The 16,715-nt window shown below is 33.0% G+C and overlaps 2 protein-coding genes across 2 annotated transcripts; one reads left to right on the plus strand and one right to left on the minus strand.

The window, feature by feature from the left end:
• Nucleotides 1–1,802: 1,802 nt before the first annotated feature.
• On the plus strand, nucleotides 1,803–4,561 carry LOC132624901 (transcription factor bHLH162-like). The gene is made up of 3 exons (XM_060339651.1): nucleotides 1,803–2,280; nucleotides 3,003–3,341; nucleotides 4,071–4,561. Exons 1-3 carry the CDS (start codon nucleotides 2,143–2,145, stop codon nucleotides 4,161–4,163), a joined length of 570 nt encoding a protein of 189 aa, XP_060195634.1. The 5' UTR covers nucleotides 1,803–2,142; the 3' UTR covers nucleotides 4,164–4,561.
• Nucleotides 4,562–9,786: 5,225 nt separating this feature from the next.
• Nucleotides 9,787–10,206, minus strand: LOC132624570 (uncharacterized). The gene has a single exon (XM_060339331.1). It carries the CDS (start codon nucleotides 10,204–10,206, stop codon nucleotides 9,787–9,789), a length of 420 nt encoding a protein of 139 aa, XP_060195314.1.
• Nucleotides 10,207–16,715: the final 6,509 nt, after the last annotated feature.

Below are 16,715 nucleotides of genomic sequence, written 5' to 3' on the forward strand. Positions count from 1 at the left end.
AATGTACATGTTCCAAGTTAACGTTCGCAGAATAATAACGAACAGGAAAGTAAGGACACGGTATTGTTACGTGGAAACGACCCAGCTCACAAGGGTGAAAAAACCACGGCCTACACCTCTGTAGGGTTTTTCCCAAAACTCCAAGACAACTATTAGCCTTTGCAATTTCAGATTACAAACTTTGTAATCTAGGAACTAACTATAATTCCTATCTCAACAATCTCCATAGAGTATTGAGCTTACTTCAAGTTGCCTTCAACTTGAAGCTGAATATGACAAACGTTTATACCTATGACAATTGCTTCTATGAAAGCTGGTAAACGTACAACTCGATAAAACAATTTCAATATAAGATTCTAGACTTGAAGACTATAAAACATAACTGTATTCGCTCAAGTTCTGTTTCTCTCTCTATGTGAGTGCCTGAGATTCTTCAAGAGAGGACTTGGATATACAAGGTTTTGGGTGCGCAGCAAGTCGGCTAAACACAAACCCTACACGATGAGGCCAATATAAGAATTAGGTTTGAGTTGACTTAGGTTTCTTGCATGTCATAGAGCTTCAATATCCCTTTAGGAGTTTGAAGCGTATCCTGGATAATTATGGCAAGAAATCCTGTAACTTGTCCGCCAAATCCTTGTCTCTTAATTCAAGAGTTACACTCGCAGCAAATGTTCACGGACCTAGTTCATTCATTTTGTCTCACCTCTATTACTGAGATAGAACATGTTCATGGACCTGGTTTATTTACCTTGGTCATTCACTTTGTCAATCATCAAAACATACTGCCAATGCCAACAGATGAGCTTCCCTAGAACATGGGATTTGAAATTTTGAAATAAGATATTTTACGTACTACAAAATGTAAGAATGACCCGATGATGTAAATAAGCAAAAAATATCTTATTCAAACTCTACGTTATTCTTACGTAGAAAGCAATTTGATATTAACTTAAATCACCGTGACACCCCAGCTTAGGAGGAAAATCCTACATCGACAAAACACAAGAGAGATGCTGGGTATATAAGTAAATAAGCCTTACACCCTAGAGAAGCGTTTAAAAGTCGTGCGGGCTTAGGTCCAAAGCGGACAATATCACTAGCGGGTTAGGCTGTTACAGATGGTATCAGAGCTACTCTTGTGTCAGCCTTATCGATGTGGGTCACAGTTCAACTACGTTTAGGCAAATTCGAGGTAGGCGAGTCAAACCTCAGTGCTGAATCCAGGCAAATCCCATACGGTGGGGCAAACCTCAACGAGGACACTGAGTCCATAAGAAGGGGTGTATGTGTCACCCTAACTTAGGAGGAAAGTCCCACATCGACAAAACGCAAGAGAGATGCCAGATATATAAGTAAACAGGCCTTACACCCTAGTGACGTGTTTTAAAGTCATGGGACTTAGGTTCAAAATGGACAATACCACTAGCGGACTGGGTCGTTACAATCACAAAATCACATGGATTAAAAAAAAATTAGAGGAATTTGTTAGGATATGGGCTATATCCGATGTGGCACTGGGAAGTGGGTCATGATTAAAGACATAAACCAATCAATGTACTGCAGTATGATGATACAACAATAAAAATGAGTGTACTTCATGTAATTCCAATTTAATGAAAAATGGTTGACTTAGGAAAATAGTTGTCTCACATTCTTTCTCAGTTGACTTAGAAGTCTTTAATTACTCGTACAATATATAATAGACAAAAGGAATTTTAAATTCCCCTTTATTATGTTTTGGTAAACTTAAAATATTGTTAAAATGTAGAAATAAATCATGTAATATGAAACCAATTTCACAATCAGGCAGATATTGGCAGTGTGTTGGATGCTTTCCCATTTATGCAGAAGAAATGGTCACAAATAGTTCCATGTGGGACCAAAAAGACAACAGGGAAAGCCCTGCGTATACCATTCTGTCTTCCTTTTCATCTTTACATAATCATAAAGTTGTTCTACTGTTCTCCTGCAGTTATTGCCTTTCACTTTCATTTATTAGTGCTCAACTTTAGGTTCCTCTTAGTTTCAGATCTCCAATAATTATTTATAGTAGCTAGAATTAACTCCTTCTGTTTAGTATATAGAGGGATTAAGATCTTGTTATATTCCAAGACTGTTGGAGAGGTATATACATATATTATGGAGCAGCAGTATAACAACCCTAGTTCGTCAAGATGTAAAGCTGACAGAAAGACAATAGAGAAAAACAGAAGAAATCAAATGAAAGATCTCTATTTGAAGCTCAATTCACTTGTCCATCATGATCAGCATTCTAAGGTTCTTATTATTTCTCCTCTAATTTAGTGTTCGTCTATGTTTATCTTCTCTTAATTAATTATTCTCTTCATTTACCTCCTATATTCCCACAAATCAATCTGATTGGCGCATGTTCAAGATCATAAATTGAGATCTACTAGACATCTTCGTCATATTAATTATTAAAACAAGTCCAATTGTCAAAATTAAAATGATAAATCTTTGTAAGTGTTTTCCTTTTCAATATAAAATGAAATGTATGAAACTGCACTTGCACAGGCATTATTTTCGAAAAACTTACGAAAATGATTACTAGGCATTATTTTCATACGGTTGTCAGTTTATTGTATGTATGCACATTCTTTTCTGATTGTTATTTACATATTAGAGTGACGGATGACACCTCTTAACGGCGTCTCTGTTTATCTGCCACTAACACTAGCACTAACAAAATCTTAAGTAGGCGTTTGGCCATGAAAACCAACTTTGTTTGGTATTTTGGAGTTGGAGTTGAAGATGGAGTTGTTTTAGGTTATAGTTTTGGCAAAGAATATTTGGTTGTTTGAATGTATCGAAAGTGAAAATAAGTTTTTTGGTGTTTTTCAAATTCCAAATACAACTTTAAGTTGTATTTGAAATTTTCATGGCCAAACGTTGATTTTCAAATAAAGTGAAAACGTTTTCCAGAAAAAAGTAAAAAAATTTCATGGCCAAATAGGTAGTTAATTATTTGAGCTTTGCAGGAATTTTTGTCACTGCCAGATCAACTGGAAGAAGCAGCCAATTACATTAAGAAATTGCAAATAGATTTGGAAAGAATGAGACAGAAAAAAGAGAAGTTAACAGCAGGTGTAAATTCAAGTACAAGGACAAGCAGTACTGGGAGAATGGAAAGTTTGCCATTGCCACATATTGAGATCCATAATGTGGAGTCAGCTCTAAAAGTTGTTCTAATTACTAGTTCAGATTGTCACTTCATGTTCAATGATATAATCCATATGCTACATGAAGAAGGCGTAGAAATTATAAATGCTAGTTATACTGTCGTTGGTGACACCATCTTCCATTCCATACATTCTAAGGTACTACCCATTTCCATCGATATCTTGGCTCTCTTTGCACTTTAATTTGCACCCCATTTTTTTCCTTCCTGTTTTTTACTTTGATCAGACAATAGTTAGCGGAATCCAGTACTTTCAGATTCAATATCTTATGTGATCGAGTTGCACACACTTGAGAAAAACGAGTATATACAAAATTAAGGGTTGGTTTCATAGATTGTCAACTCAACTTTTATGTTATTGCACTAAAATCACTAAATATTTTTTGTAAACCAAATATTATTCAGCTTTGCTCAACCATCATAGAAAATCACTATGCTAGTTTTTGTAACAAAAAAGTCATTTACCTTTTACTAAAAATCACATTTAATTTATTTTAATGAATTTAATGCAATAAATTAAAAATTAAGAGTGACAATGTATGAAGTTTATCCTAAAATTAATTAAATACACAATTCAGAACCAAGCGTCTAAATTCTGAGTCAAGCCAAAGTATATTTAGCTAGCGTTTGTCATAGATTTTGGATCAGATTTCAAAAATTTATTTTCAAATATTTTTCTATTTTCAAAAACTGCTCAGCCCAATTTTTGGGAGGAATTTCACTTTCACTCACAAAATTTTAAATTTATTCCAAGTAAAATACATGTTCAAACATAATTTTAAAAACTCAATTTTTTATTGCCAAACGAGAGCCTTGTTTGTTGATTGATATATAGGTGATGTAGATGTGTTTGTTTGGTAACGGTTAGGTGGGAGAATGTGCAACTTCATCAGGATACGGAGCTGCAAAAATCTCACAGAGATTAAAGCAATTTGTGGGTCAAGGTGCTACTGCGAGCTAGCTAGCAAGCAAGCAACTACTGTTAGTAATGTTTTTCTTTTGGCACGTGCTAAATTATCTCCGCTAGCTGCTTTATTTTCAAGGTTTTTTTAAAAACAATTAGGGTGAATACTGGATTTCTGTTTTAACAAAATCATGTATAATCGTTGAACTTGGGATCTTGGCATTTCCAGTTTTTACTCTTTAATCGATTGACACCTGATGAGTTAATACCGCACTCATTTTTTATCCCTTTTTCCTGTTGTGTTTTGGTGATGAAATTACAAGACTTGTGTAAGAAAACTATTACTAATACTAGTAGAAATATACAGTGTCAAGTACTTAGATTACAAGGGGTTAGGAGTTTGGAATGATTTTGTGTTATTCCATTATTCCACCTACTACTTCAATTTTTTTGTATCTTGACCTCAACAATTGCTTCTCTATCAAATAGCGATGTCCTTTGGCTTTATTGGGAGTTTGGAATTATTTTATGTGGTTACAAACAAACCTTTTCACTCGATTTGCTTAGCTCTCTCGAAATCATCGGCCTAATCAAAGTAATGTTATGCCAAATATACTAATGGTATATATCTTATTAATCAAGATAATGATTTCACTTAAAAATTTGGAAGACATCAAAGGGTAATGCTTATTTGACATGTCACAGCACCTGAAACATATATAGCATGATTTTATTGATCTTGAGTTTAACTTGGCTTGCCACGTAAATTGACACGCGATATCAGAATAGCGTTTGGACTAATGAAATAGGCTCATTTTGTAAATGTCAATCAAACGACTTGATCCAGATAAACTTGAATTTTTGGTTAATTGTACATACAATATTAGATTTTACTCCCTCTGTCCCAATTTATGTGACACTTTTCGCTTTCCGAGATTTAAATTGCATGAACTTTGACTAACATTTTAAAATGTATTTTTTCACCAAATTGATATGAGAAAAGTTGCAACTTATAATACTTTTCATGTAGTTTTCAAATATATAAATTTTAATGTAAAAATATTGAGTTAATCTAATTCAATTTAGCTTTCAAGTTTAGTCAAATTGACTCTTAAAAAACGAAAAGTGTCACATAAATTGAGACGGAGGGAGCAATAGTTAGTGTTGATCCGGGCCAATATTTCTTAAATTTTAAGATCTCGCGAACTTTGTATTGATTCAATTCAATAGTAAAATTTAAGCATCTATATATAGAGGCTAGAGCCATCTTAATTAAATTTCTAGGCTACGGTAGGTATAAGATTGTTATTTGTTTGAAAGTGACAGAAGGGATAAGAATTGTCTACACTTTCAAAGATGAAAAGCTGCAAATAATTGTGGTCGTAAAATGGACAATGTGGCTAGTACATATCTTATCTTCCCTTAGCTAATCTCTTCCCTTCCACACATTCCTCTTTTATATATACTAGACGGCTTATGCCCGTGTTGCGCACGTGCCCAACACTTTAGATTATAATATATTTATGTATATATAGTTATTTTTGAAGAGTGATAATATATATATATTTATGTATATATAGTTATTTTTGAAGAGTGATAATATACATATATATAAAGTATATATTATGTTCAAAACACGATTAATATAACATTGTAGTTTGTGCTCCGTATCTAAAATTTTATTATATTAATGTTTGCTATGAACACAAAATCAGAAAAATTATTAATATTTTTTAAAAGAGAAGACTTGTTTAAAAGGAAACTATTTTCTTCTCTTTGAGATAAAACAATAGTAATATTTAAGCATCAGTTGATACTTTTAATTTTAATTCGATTAATTTAAAGGTGTAAAATACTTATTATTTTTTATCAAATTTTGATTTGGACAATTCTAATTCAAATTATTAAATTAATTTTACATGTTTAAAACAAAACAAAGTAGAAATTGATTTTTTATTTAAACGAAGAAATACTATTTTTTAATTTTTAGTAAATATTCTCGGTTTAGCTCATTTTACTTGTCATGTTGTCTTTTGCATGGTTTTTTAAGAAAACGTCGATTAGAATTATAATTGACTAATTTACCTTATTCATTATTTGATCTGCGTTTGATATATTTTTTTTTTACGACATTAATTTCTTTTCACATTTATTAGTGTAAGAATAAAAATAAAAAATTAATTAAATTCTATCTTATTTTAAAATATAAATATTTTAAGTATATTTATTTTAGTAAACATAACAAATAAATGACATGGAGGAATAGCAAATACAATAGTTTAATATCTAGATTAGATCTCAGGCTAATATAAAAAAAAATTGTATGGTTTGACTACTTAACCTTTTGAAGAAAAGCAATTTCATGGATTGACACGCACGTGGTAATGAATTCATCATTATTGACTTAATGAGATACATTGGAAATTACATGAATATTGTTTGATTTTTTAATAGGGGGTGCACTTTTATTTTTTGGACATTATTAATTTGCACTATTTTTATGCATATATATATATATATATATATATATATATATATACTATGTTCAAAACACGATTAATATAACATTATAGTTTGTACTCCGTATCTAAAACTTTATTATATTAGTGTTTACTACGAATACAAAGTCTGCACTTTTTTTTTACATTATTTTTTTTTAATAAGGGGTTCACTTTTTTTTTTTTTTATATTACTTGATTTTGTTAATATGGGATCCACTTTTTTTTACAGTGAATTTGGAGATGGTGGGATAATTTTTTTTTTTATATTGCTTGATGTCGTTTAGTATGGGGTCCACTTTTTTTTTTTTTGGACATTATTAGTTTGTACTATTTTTATGCATATAATATATATACATATACTATGTTCAAAACACGATTACTATAACATTATAGTTTGCGCTCCGTATCTAAAACTTTATTATATTAGTGTTTGCTACGAATATAAAGTCTGCATTTTTTTTTAACATTATATTTTTTTTAATATGGGATTCACTTTTTTTTTTTTTTTTGATATTGCTTGATTTTGATAATACGGGGTCCACTTTTTTTTTTCCATGAGTTTGGAGATGGTGAGTTCCATTTTTTTCTTGCTTTTTTTTTATTGCTCGGTGTTATTTAGTATAGCCCTCCCCCCCCCCCCCCCCCCCGCCCCGCCTTTTTTTTAAGGCACAACGAACGACGAAGCATGGGTCTAAACCCATGCTTTATATAGTTTTTTTTTTATATTACTTGGTGTTGTTTAGTATGGGGCCCACCATTTTGGACATTATTAGTTTGCACTATTTTTATGCATATAATATATATACACACACTATGTTCAAAACACGATTAATATAACATCATGATTCATGCTCCATATCTAAAACTTTATTATATTAGTATTTGCTATGAATACAAAGTCTGCACTTGTTTTTTTTGACATTGTTTGTTTTTTTAATATGGGATTCACTTTTTTTTATATTGCTTGATTTTGTCAATATGGAATACTATGTTCAAAACACGATTAATATAACATTGTAGTTTGTGCTCCATATCTAAAACTTTATTATATTAGTGTTTGCTACGAATACAAAGTCTGAACTCTTTTTTTTGACATTGTTTGTTTTTTTAATATGGAATTCACTTTTTTTTTATATTGCTTGATTTTGTTAATATGTAGTCCACCTTTTTTTCCCCCCGTGAGTTTGGAGATGGTGGGTTCCACTTTATTTACTTCCTTTTTTAAAAAATAAATAAATATTGGTTGGTGTTTTTTTATTTTTTAATATTGGTTGGTGTTTAATATGGGGACCACACTTTTTTTTAAATGCTTAATTGGTTGGTGTTTTTTTTGAATTTTTTAATATTGGTTGGTGTTTAATATGGGACCACACTTTTTTTTTAAAAGTATTTTAAGTATGTTGCTGTACAATAATTTCATTTGCTCCCACTAATGGGTTGATATGCATGTGGCAATAATTCCATCATTATTGATTTAATTGTTTGATTTTCTAAGCACTTTTGTATTTTAAGTATGTTGCTGTACAATAATTCCATTTGCTCCCTCTAATGGGTTGATACGCATGTGGCAATGAATCCATCAGGCTATATGGGCCCACAATTTTTTTTTCAAAAATTGGAAAACGGATATATATATATATATATATATATATATATATATATATATATAAGTATTTTAAGTATGTTGCTGTACAATAATTTCATTTGCTCCCACTAATGGGTTGATACGTATGTGGCAATAAATCCATCATTATTGATTTAATTGTTTGATTTTCTAAGAATTTTTGTATTTTAAGTATGTTGCTGTACAATAATTTCATTTGCTCCCTCTAATGGGTTGATACGCATGTGGCAATGAATCCATCATTATTGCTTGATTTTGTTAATATGGGATTCACTTTTTTTTTCCCGTGAGTTTGGATGTGGTGGGTTCCACTTTTTTTTCTTCTCTTTTTTTTTATTACTGATTGGTGTTTAATATGGGACCCACAATTTTTTTTTAAATATTAGTAGTTGTTTAAAATATGTGAGCCCACAATTGTTTTTTTGGCCCACAAACGGAGGACGAAAAAGTGGTGGGTGGACGACGAAAAAGTGTCCACTCACTCTTCTAAATAGTTAGATTAGAAATAGAAGTTGCCTTTCCAAAGTGCAGTCTTAACCAAATCTTCTATTCAAAGGGATATTTAGCATCTTTATTGACTTCAGATACAGAATGTCCTGCTGCTGCCCTACAAATACAATAGTGTCCTTGTGTTTCAATTTCGTAGTCTCACTGGAAGACCTTGATAGACTGTAACATAAGCTTGTAAATTGAATGTCTATTTGGTGTAACAAGAAAAAGATAAACCAATTTTTTTAATGGATTTTAATTATCTTCACCATCATAATAATCAAAATAAGTGTTTAGCTGTTAGTATAGATAAGACAAAAGTTGTTACTTAATGAAGGAGCAACAAGATCACATTTTGATTAGCCAGAATATGTTACTTGTATATGTGAATTGACTTTTCAATTTGACTTGACATGCCACGTCTTTTGACACAACTGCATCAATTTGGACCTCTATGACAAAATGACATCTTGAGATTAACAAAGTGATGTCATCATTTGAAACTCAAATAAATAGACTTGTCCGACAAAATTGGACTATTAATTAGGTCTATATTTATTGGACTTAACTAATTACTCTAGTTATATTAACCCAAAATATTTATTTAGATTAATATATTTTAAATTTAAAATATAGTCTAAATTACTTATGAATTTAAATTCAATAAAACTTAAATGACTATTTTTTTTTTTGGTAAGTAAATGATTTTATTTACCAAGTCATAATTACAAAGCACAAAGGTCAAAATAAGCAGAACCGGACAAAGGTCCCAGCCTTACCTTGCTCGTCAAACATCTCAACTTCTAAACATAATACTAAACTCTACTTAGTCATCTGGATAGTGGTTTAGTTCATGCAACCTCCTAGACAGCCTAGTCCACTTGGATCCTCTACAATGTACTTGAATTATAGTTCGAATCAGTGTATGCACAGTTCTCCTTCTACCTTGGAGAATCCTGTTATTCCTCTCTTGCCAAATATAATAAATGCATCCTGCCAAAGTCATCCTATTTATCTCCGCCTGCGAATTCCTTCCTCTACAGCGTGATAGAGCCCATGTCAATTCTTACTGCCAATTTAGTGCAGTTCTAGGAATTCCTTGCCATAACAGCAACTTGTTCCACACTTGCACAGAAAAAGAACAAGTGAAAAACAAATGCCCACAACTTTCCTTAGAATCATCACATAGTGCACAACTGGTGTTTTCAGTACAACCCCGTTTAGGAAGCCTATCTCGAGTTAGTATTTTGCCCCATATTGCTAGGAATAGGATGAATAACCACCTAGGTGCACCTCCATTATTGCACACTAATCTCCTCCATGGTACTCTTTGGAATTCACCACTAAGCTTCATGTAAATTGCTTTGATGGAAAATTGTTCCCATGTCACCAAGTCAGCTTCACGCAGTCCAATATGCTCCACATACTTAGTGGCTTTTAGAATTTTCTTGATTACCCATGATGCTTGATGGAAAATTGTTCCCATGTCACCAAGTCAGCTTCACGCAGTCCAATATGCTCCACATACTTAGTGGCTTTTAGAATCTTCTTGATTACCCATGATGCTTGGCCAGGTTGGACACCCCATATAGAACCCTGTTTGCTATAATAATGTGTACCCATTGCACCCACATTTTATCTTGATTAAATGTCTATTATTATTACAACTGCATAGTGCATATTCCCTGACAAAAGAGACTCCGAATGTGCTTAACAAGAAAGAAAAGCTTGAAAGCTTGACCCGATTTGCTATGTTGTAAAACATAGCCATATGAGAAACAATAAGAACTTGTGCAGTCCATATGATAACCAGCTATGAGCTTAGGTTATTAAATTAAAGTAACAAGGCGACAAAAAACTAGGATTCTACTTGGTTACATCACAATTCACAAGATAAGAGACAATATATTGTTGGGCTCAAATGAATTTTGACCCAAAATTCAAACGTGAATGAACCCACTTTTTTTTTTGCTCGGATTGTCCTTCTTTTGGGGTGTCTTTAATTTTTGTCCTTCAAATTAGTGGTCTTTAATATTTTCTCTTCACTTAACACTCAGAGGTCCTGAGTTCGAACCCAGGCTCAGTAAAAAAAAAATTGCAAAGCATAAGTTGGGGCAAAAGTTTAGCCAAAACTAGGCCTTAAGGCAGAAGTTTGCAAAATTCCAACAATTTTTTTTTTGGCCTTAAAGCAGAGTTTGAAACCCAACTTATGGCTTGCGATTTTTTTTTAAAAATTTTTGACTGAGCGGAGATTCGAACCCGGAACTAAAGGGCTTTTAGCAAAAGGCAAAAATTAAAGACCACAGATTTGAGGGTCAAAAATTAAAGACCACCCCCAGCGAAGGGTAATCCTGCAAATTGTCCATGAACCCCTACGTCACATACGGTAATTTAGCCAGGGCAATTTGCAAGATTGTCCTTCGCTGGGGGTGGTCTTTAATTTTTGCACCTCAAATTGGTGGTCTTTAACTTTTGCCCTTAAGGCCAGGTAGAATTTTCTGCGAAATTCTGCCTTGCAATTTTTTTTACTGAGCTGGGGTTCGAACCCACAACTTCGGGGCATTAGGCGAAGGGCAAATCTTAAAGACCACCAATTTGAAGGGCAAAAATTAAAGACCACCCCAAATGAAGGGAAATCCGGGCCAAAAAAAGATTTAGACAGGCTTTATCGTTGGACATTGTATTGGCAATCTCTTGGCCCAATCTAGGGTAGATGGTGCTTTGCATTTTGCACAAATAGGATCATACATTCATACTGCCTTGCTATTTAACTTTTGACCTTCTGGCAAATCACCAGAAGTTTCTAATGAATGTGCTAGCCACAGATCATGATGAATCATCAGGAGTTTAGCATAAACTGTGTCATAACTTTAGAATTAATATGGTAAATCACTAGGAGTTTCTGATGGAATAATTCTTAGAATCACCAGACTTTAGTACAAATTATGTTGTAACTGTGAAACAAATTAATCATATTTTCTAGCGAATTACCAAAAGTTTCTGAGAAATTTCACCAACTCAATTTTGCTTCAAAAGTTATCCAAATTGATCCAAATCGATTGCAAATTTGATATCCAGCATTCTAATACCAATCCCAACAATTTTAAATGGTTGGATTCAACATAAACCGTAAAAAAAAACTCTAAGTCTCACTGTCTTCTTCAACAATCAAGCACGAGAAAAGCCAATACTAATTTTTGGGAAAAAAAAATCAACCAAACCAACCACAAATAAGTAATGGATCTTAAATTTTCTACCCCACGTATTAAAGGAATAAAATCACTTATAAATATGACAAAAAATCCTTTGCTAAGGAAATATACACAAAATATCCCTTGCAAGGAAATACACATTAACTTTTAGTAAATGACCTTACCTTTGAAATTTTGAATATTAAAATTGCATATGTGATAGGTATTATGGCTTGTTGACTTTTGCCGTACCTTCTTGAATTGTGTACATAATATTCTAACTTTAACATTAATGCTCAATGTGCAATCATAAGACCTGTTCATAACAGTGTTAACTTTTAGAGGGAAAGTACATGCCTCATTTAGTAGCCACTTTAAGGGATCAAAGATATTTTCCCCTTTTTTAAGAATATAACTCAGTCAATTGACATACCTTCAATATGCATACAAATCTCTGATAATAATTGTAAACATTAGTATTATTTTTTACCAATATTAATGATATAATCTATATCCATTTTTTATTATTTTATAATGAAATTCTATCTCCATCGATTGATTTTTTTTTAATTTTAATTGAGTAAAGACTCAAAAAAAGTTCTAATTCTTTTTATAAATTTCATGTATTATATAAAAGGGCAGCACGATGCACTAAGCTCCCGCTATGCGCGGGGTCAGAGGAAAGGCCGGACCACAAGAGTCTATTGTACACAGTCTTACCCTGCATTTATGCAAAAGGTTGTTTCCACGGCTTGAACCCGTAACCTCATAATCACATGACAACAACCTTACGAGTTACTCCAAGGCTCCCCTTCAAGTTACTCCGAACCAATTCCAAAACAGCTCCCAAATATCAGTAACAACATCAACAATAACATAATCAAGATACTACATGACAAACATATACAAATCCGTCCGAAACTTCCTTTGAAAATCAGTCCATAAGCCAACAACATCAACATATCCACCTACGACTTTTATGCCATGTTTTCCTTTACTTTAAACCATTAAAATCTTCCAAAAACAACTTAATATCAAAGTCAAGATGAAGAACATACCTTATAACTTGAAGAACTTCACCTCACACAACTTGCTTCAAGATCAAACTCACCACAACATCAAGTAGAAGCAAGAACAATCACTTTTCATGAACTAGTTGAGAAGTTGAAGCTTGATCCTCTCTTAAAATAGTTTGGGATGTTTTGGAGTGTTTGAGAGAGCTTATAGGGTCTAGAAGGATCCATTTTTTGATGAATAATGAGCCTCAAGGTCGTGGCCCTTCTTATTTATAGCAAAAGAGAAGTTTCCACTACCTCAACTCGATGGAGCATCGACGGTACCGTTGTTATTCGACAGTCCGTCGACTTGCACAGAGATATCGTACAATTTTGTACGGGCCGTATCTTCCACTATACATCTCGGATTTGCGATCTGTCAATTACACTGGAAAGAAAACTCTCTGAACTTCAATTTACGTAGGTTATGCATTCATAACTTCTTATATTCTAGGAGATATAGCTCTCTCAAGTTAGACCAAAATTTCCTATCCAAAATTCTGCCAAATTTTCCCAAAATTTCGACAAACTTAATTCCTTCGATTCGCTTGATCCCGGAACCTTTAGACACTTGTTATAAGTATTCCTTAACCTTATAAGTGTTCCATGACCTCTCTGAGATTACGTTAGTTTACTCACAATGCAAACGACGCAAAATTTTTTGAGGTGTAACAGGTCAGTTCCGGCGAGTCAGAGAAACATACGAGTGGAGGAGAAGGTGTTTGGAGGGGGGGGTCATTGGTGCGCGGCGCTAGGATGGTGTGGGATAGGCAAGGTTCTTGGTTTGATTACGCTTCCATAATACATGCAAATGGGTGAAATTAAATCTATGATAGTGGTGGTAAATTTAGAAAATGGTACTACTAGTGTTTGTGCGGGTGGACACCAGTAGTGAAATCAAGATTTATATTAAGGAGAGTCAAAATATAATTTACATCTTTCAAAAGGATATATATATAGACACACATACACACTCCTTTAGTTTCATTATATGTGATGCATTTTAACGGAGCACAAAAAAAAAATGATAAAACATTTGAAATTTATGATACAAAACAAGTCAAAGATCTATAACATCTCAATCGTTACATATAAAATAGGAAAAGGGTCAAATTTATCCTCCAGCTATTGTTTATAGTTTAGATTTGCCCTCCGTTAAAGTTTTGGTTCATATTTACCCCTTCCGTTAAGAAACTTGTTGCATTTGCCCTTATTACTAACAAATTGCTGACTAGGAGTCCTTATTTATCCACATAAACACCATGTGGATATATAATTTTCTTTTATTTTATACTATACCAATTGAATTTGCCATGTAATTTTCCTTTTAATTAAAAAAATACAATACCTAATCTTCTTCTCTATCAAACCACCACTTCCCCTTCTTCTTCTCCGCCACTGTCACCGTCGTCCACCACCCTCCACCTTCGCTGGTTAATTTACTAAAAATTAACCCATTACTTTCCCACTTTTTTTACCCAAACCCAAATCTAGGTTTATCAAGGAATCTTCCTTTTCCCATCTTCATTTTCACCGAAATACACACACACAACACATACAGATACACACCACTGCTATATAAAAGAAAAACAGAGGAGACACCACAACATCAAAATTCTCAATTGTTTTCATCGCTACTCCACTCATCGTCCCACCGTGGAAACCCGTCAATCAGCTCCACCCAAAATAACCATTGAAATTGTATAAAATACCTCAAACTTTCGAACCACCACCCATCTTCATCGGACCATTTGAAACACCAAATAGCCACTGTCGCTCACCCAAAACACCACCAAATCTCAGCCATTAAAACCAGCTTTAACCGACACCCAAACACCCACCGTTTGTTTTAGTAAATTAACCAGCAGCTGTGGAAGCCAGTGAGGGTGTTGGACGGCGGTGGCAGTGACGGAGAGGAAGAAGGGTAAGTGGTGGTTTGATGGAGAAGAAGACTAGGTATTGTAAAAATAAAAAAAAAATAAAAAAAACTACATGGCAAAATTCAATTTGTATGATATAGAATAAAATTAAAAATTATATATACATATGACATCTATGTGGATAAATAAGGACTCCTAATCAGCAATCCGTCAGTGATAAGGGTAAATATGATAAGTTTCTTAACAGAAAGGGTAAATATCAACCAAAACTCTAACGAAGGGCAAATTTAAATTATAAATAATAATTGGAGGGTAAATTTTCCCCTTTTCCCTATGAAAATTAAAAATTACATATTTAAAAACGTAAAAAAGTATTATTTTGAGACAAACTAAAGAGAAAAATACACTAGAGACAAATGGAGAATATATACATAAGAAAATTGATTTTTTTGACAAAGGAGTGATTGCCTCTCGTTGAATTACGAGAGAAACTCATGGAGGAGAGAGAAGTGGGGTTGATGGAGAGAGGAGGAAAATGGTACTTTTGCAAGATAAGAACCATTTTTGGATTAAACTGTAATAATAAAACTTAGGAGTGAGACAAACATATTATGAACTTTTTTAATAGATCGACACGTGTCTGTGCTACTATTAACTTTTGAAGTGGTCCTAATGTAAAGGTCAAAATCTCACACAAAGGGTGGAAGACGGACAAAGACCAACAAGCTGCTATCTCAAGTTCCGTACTTCGTTTCTCTTTACTTTTTTGCTACACGCTAACGTGCTCTTATCTCATACTAGTGAATATGTCTGCGCTTCGCGCGGTTACGAAAAATATAAATAAATTATATAAATAAATTATTTTATTTTTTATTTTTATAAATAAAGTCAAGATCTATAGAAGAGAAAAACAAAAATAAAAAAATTAATAAAGCCAAAGCTTAAAAATGTGAGTTAACACACAGGATCAAGTTTAACATTATAGTAACCAAAAGACAACCAAATTGAATGACACAAAATCAGAAAAAGTGGCTTACTAATCTGTTACAAATTGGGATGATTTTGACAACTAAGTTCATCTGTTACAACTTGGGATGATTTTGGAAACTAAGTACTCGTGGACATGTTAAACTTAAAACCAGGCAAATTGGTTTGAAAGCCAAGATCCTGGTTCTCAAACCAAGTAACCAATTACTTGGTTTGGCTCTATTTATATATAGAGTATAATGAAATGGAAAGCTCAAAGTATCCAATAATATCTCTCAGACATACTTTGTAATTTCCCGTATTCCAATTAAAAGGATTTGTTCATAGACAATTGTGAATTTAGTTATTAGGGACACATACAAAGTTAAATAGATTTACAACAACGGTAGAAAACAAATAGAAGAGCACATACAAACAAATTATCCAACAAAAGAATTGTGACAGAGTAATGCAAGGCTGCAAAATTGAGAAAATAATGAGTTTGGCGTTTTCTTCTAAGTTGCTGCTGACCATCAATTCACCGTGCCAAGCTAGGTTGCCTCTATGCCTGAAAGTGACACATAAATGAGAATATAAGATTGAGGACTTTAATCTGAATCCATTAGCTATAATTCATCCGATGTGAAAGAATTATAAAGTTGATGGAAAACTAATAAGCTTGTCGTGTTAGTAGAAGTCGCCTTTTTGTTAAACTAAATTCATAGTTTAGGCAATATGTAGTGGTTATGATTAATTAAATGATCAATTAAAAAGAAAATGGGAAATCAACAACTCATCATGAACTCTATCGTTTCACAAAAACACTCTACCGAGAAGGCATCCTCCCACTTACTCCTCCTTGCTCCTTTATAAAGGATCTAGAATATGTTCATCCTTTGCAAC

This window comes from Lycium barbarum, chromosome 12 (assembly GCF_019175385.1).
Source record: "Lycium barbarum isolate Lr01 chromosome 12, ASM1917538v2, whole genome shotgun sequence".
Classification (NCBI taxonomy): domain Eukaryota; kingdom Viridiplantae; phylum Streptophyta; class Magnoliopsida; order Solanales; family Solanaceae; genus Lycium; species Lycium barbarum.

Coding starts and splice junctions, on each gene's coding strand:
- LOC132624901 (XM_060339651.1), top strand. CDS start 2,143: ATGGAGCAGCAGTATAACAACCCTAGTTCGTCAAGATGTAAAGCTGAC. Junction 2,281..3,002: donor ATCATGATCAGCATTCTAAG/GTTCTTATTATT, acceptor TGAGCTTTGCAG/GAATTTTTGTCACTGCCAGA. Junction 3,342..4,070: donor TCCATTCCATACATTCTAAG/GTACTACCCATT, acceptor GGTAACGGTTAG/GTGGGAGAATGTGCAACTTC.
- LOC132624570 (XM_060339331.1), bottom strand. CDS start 10,206: ATGGGAACAATTTTCCATCAAGCATCATGGGTAATCAAGAAAATTCTA.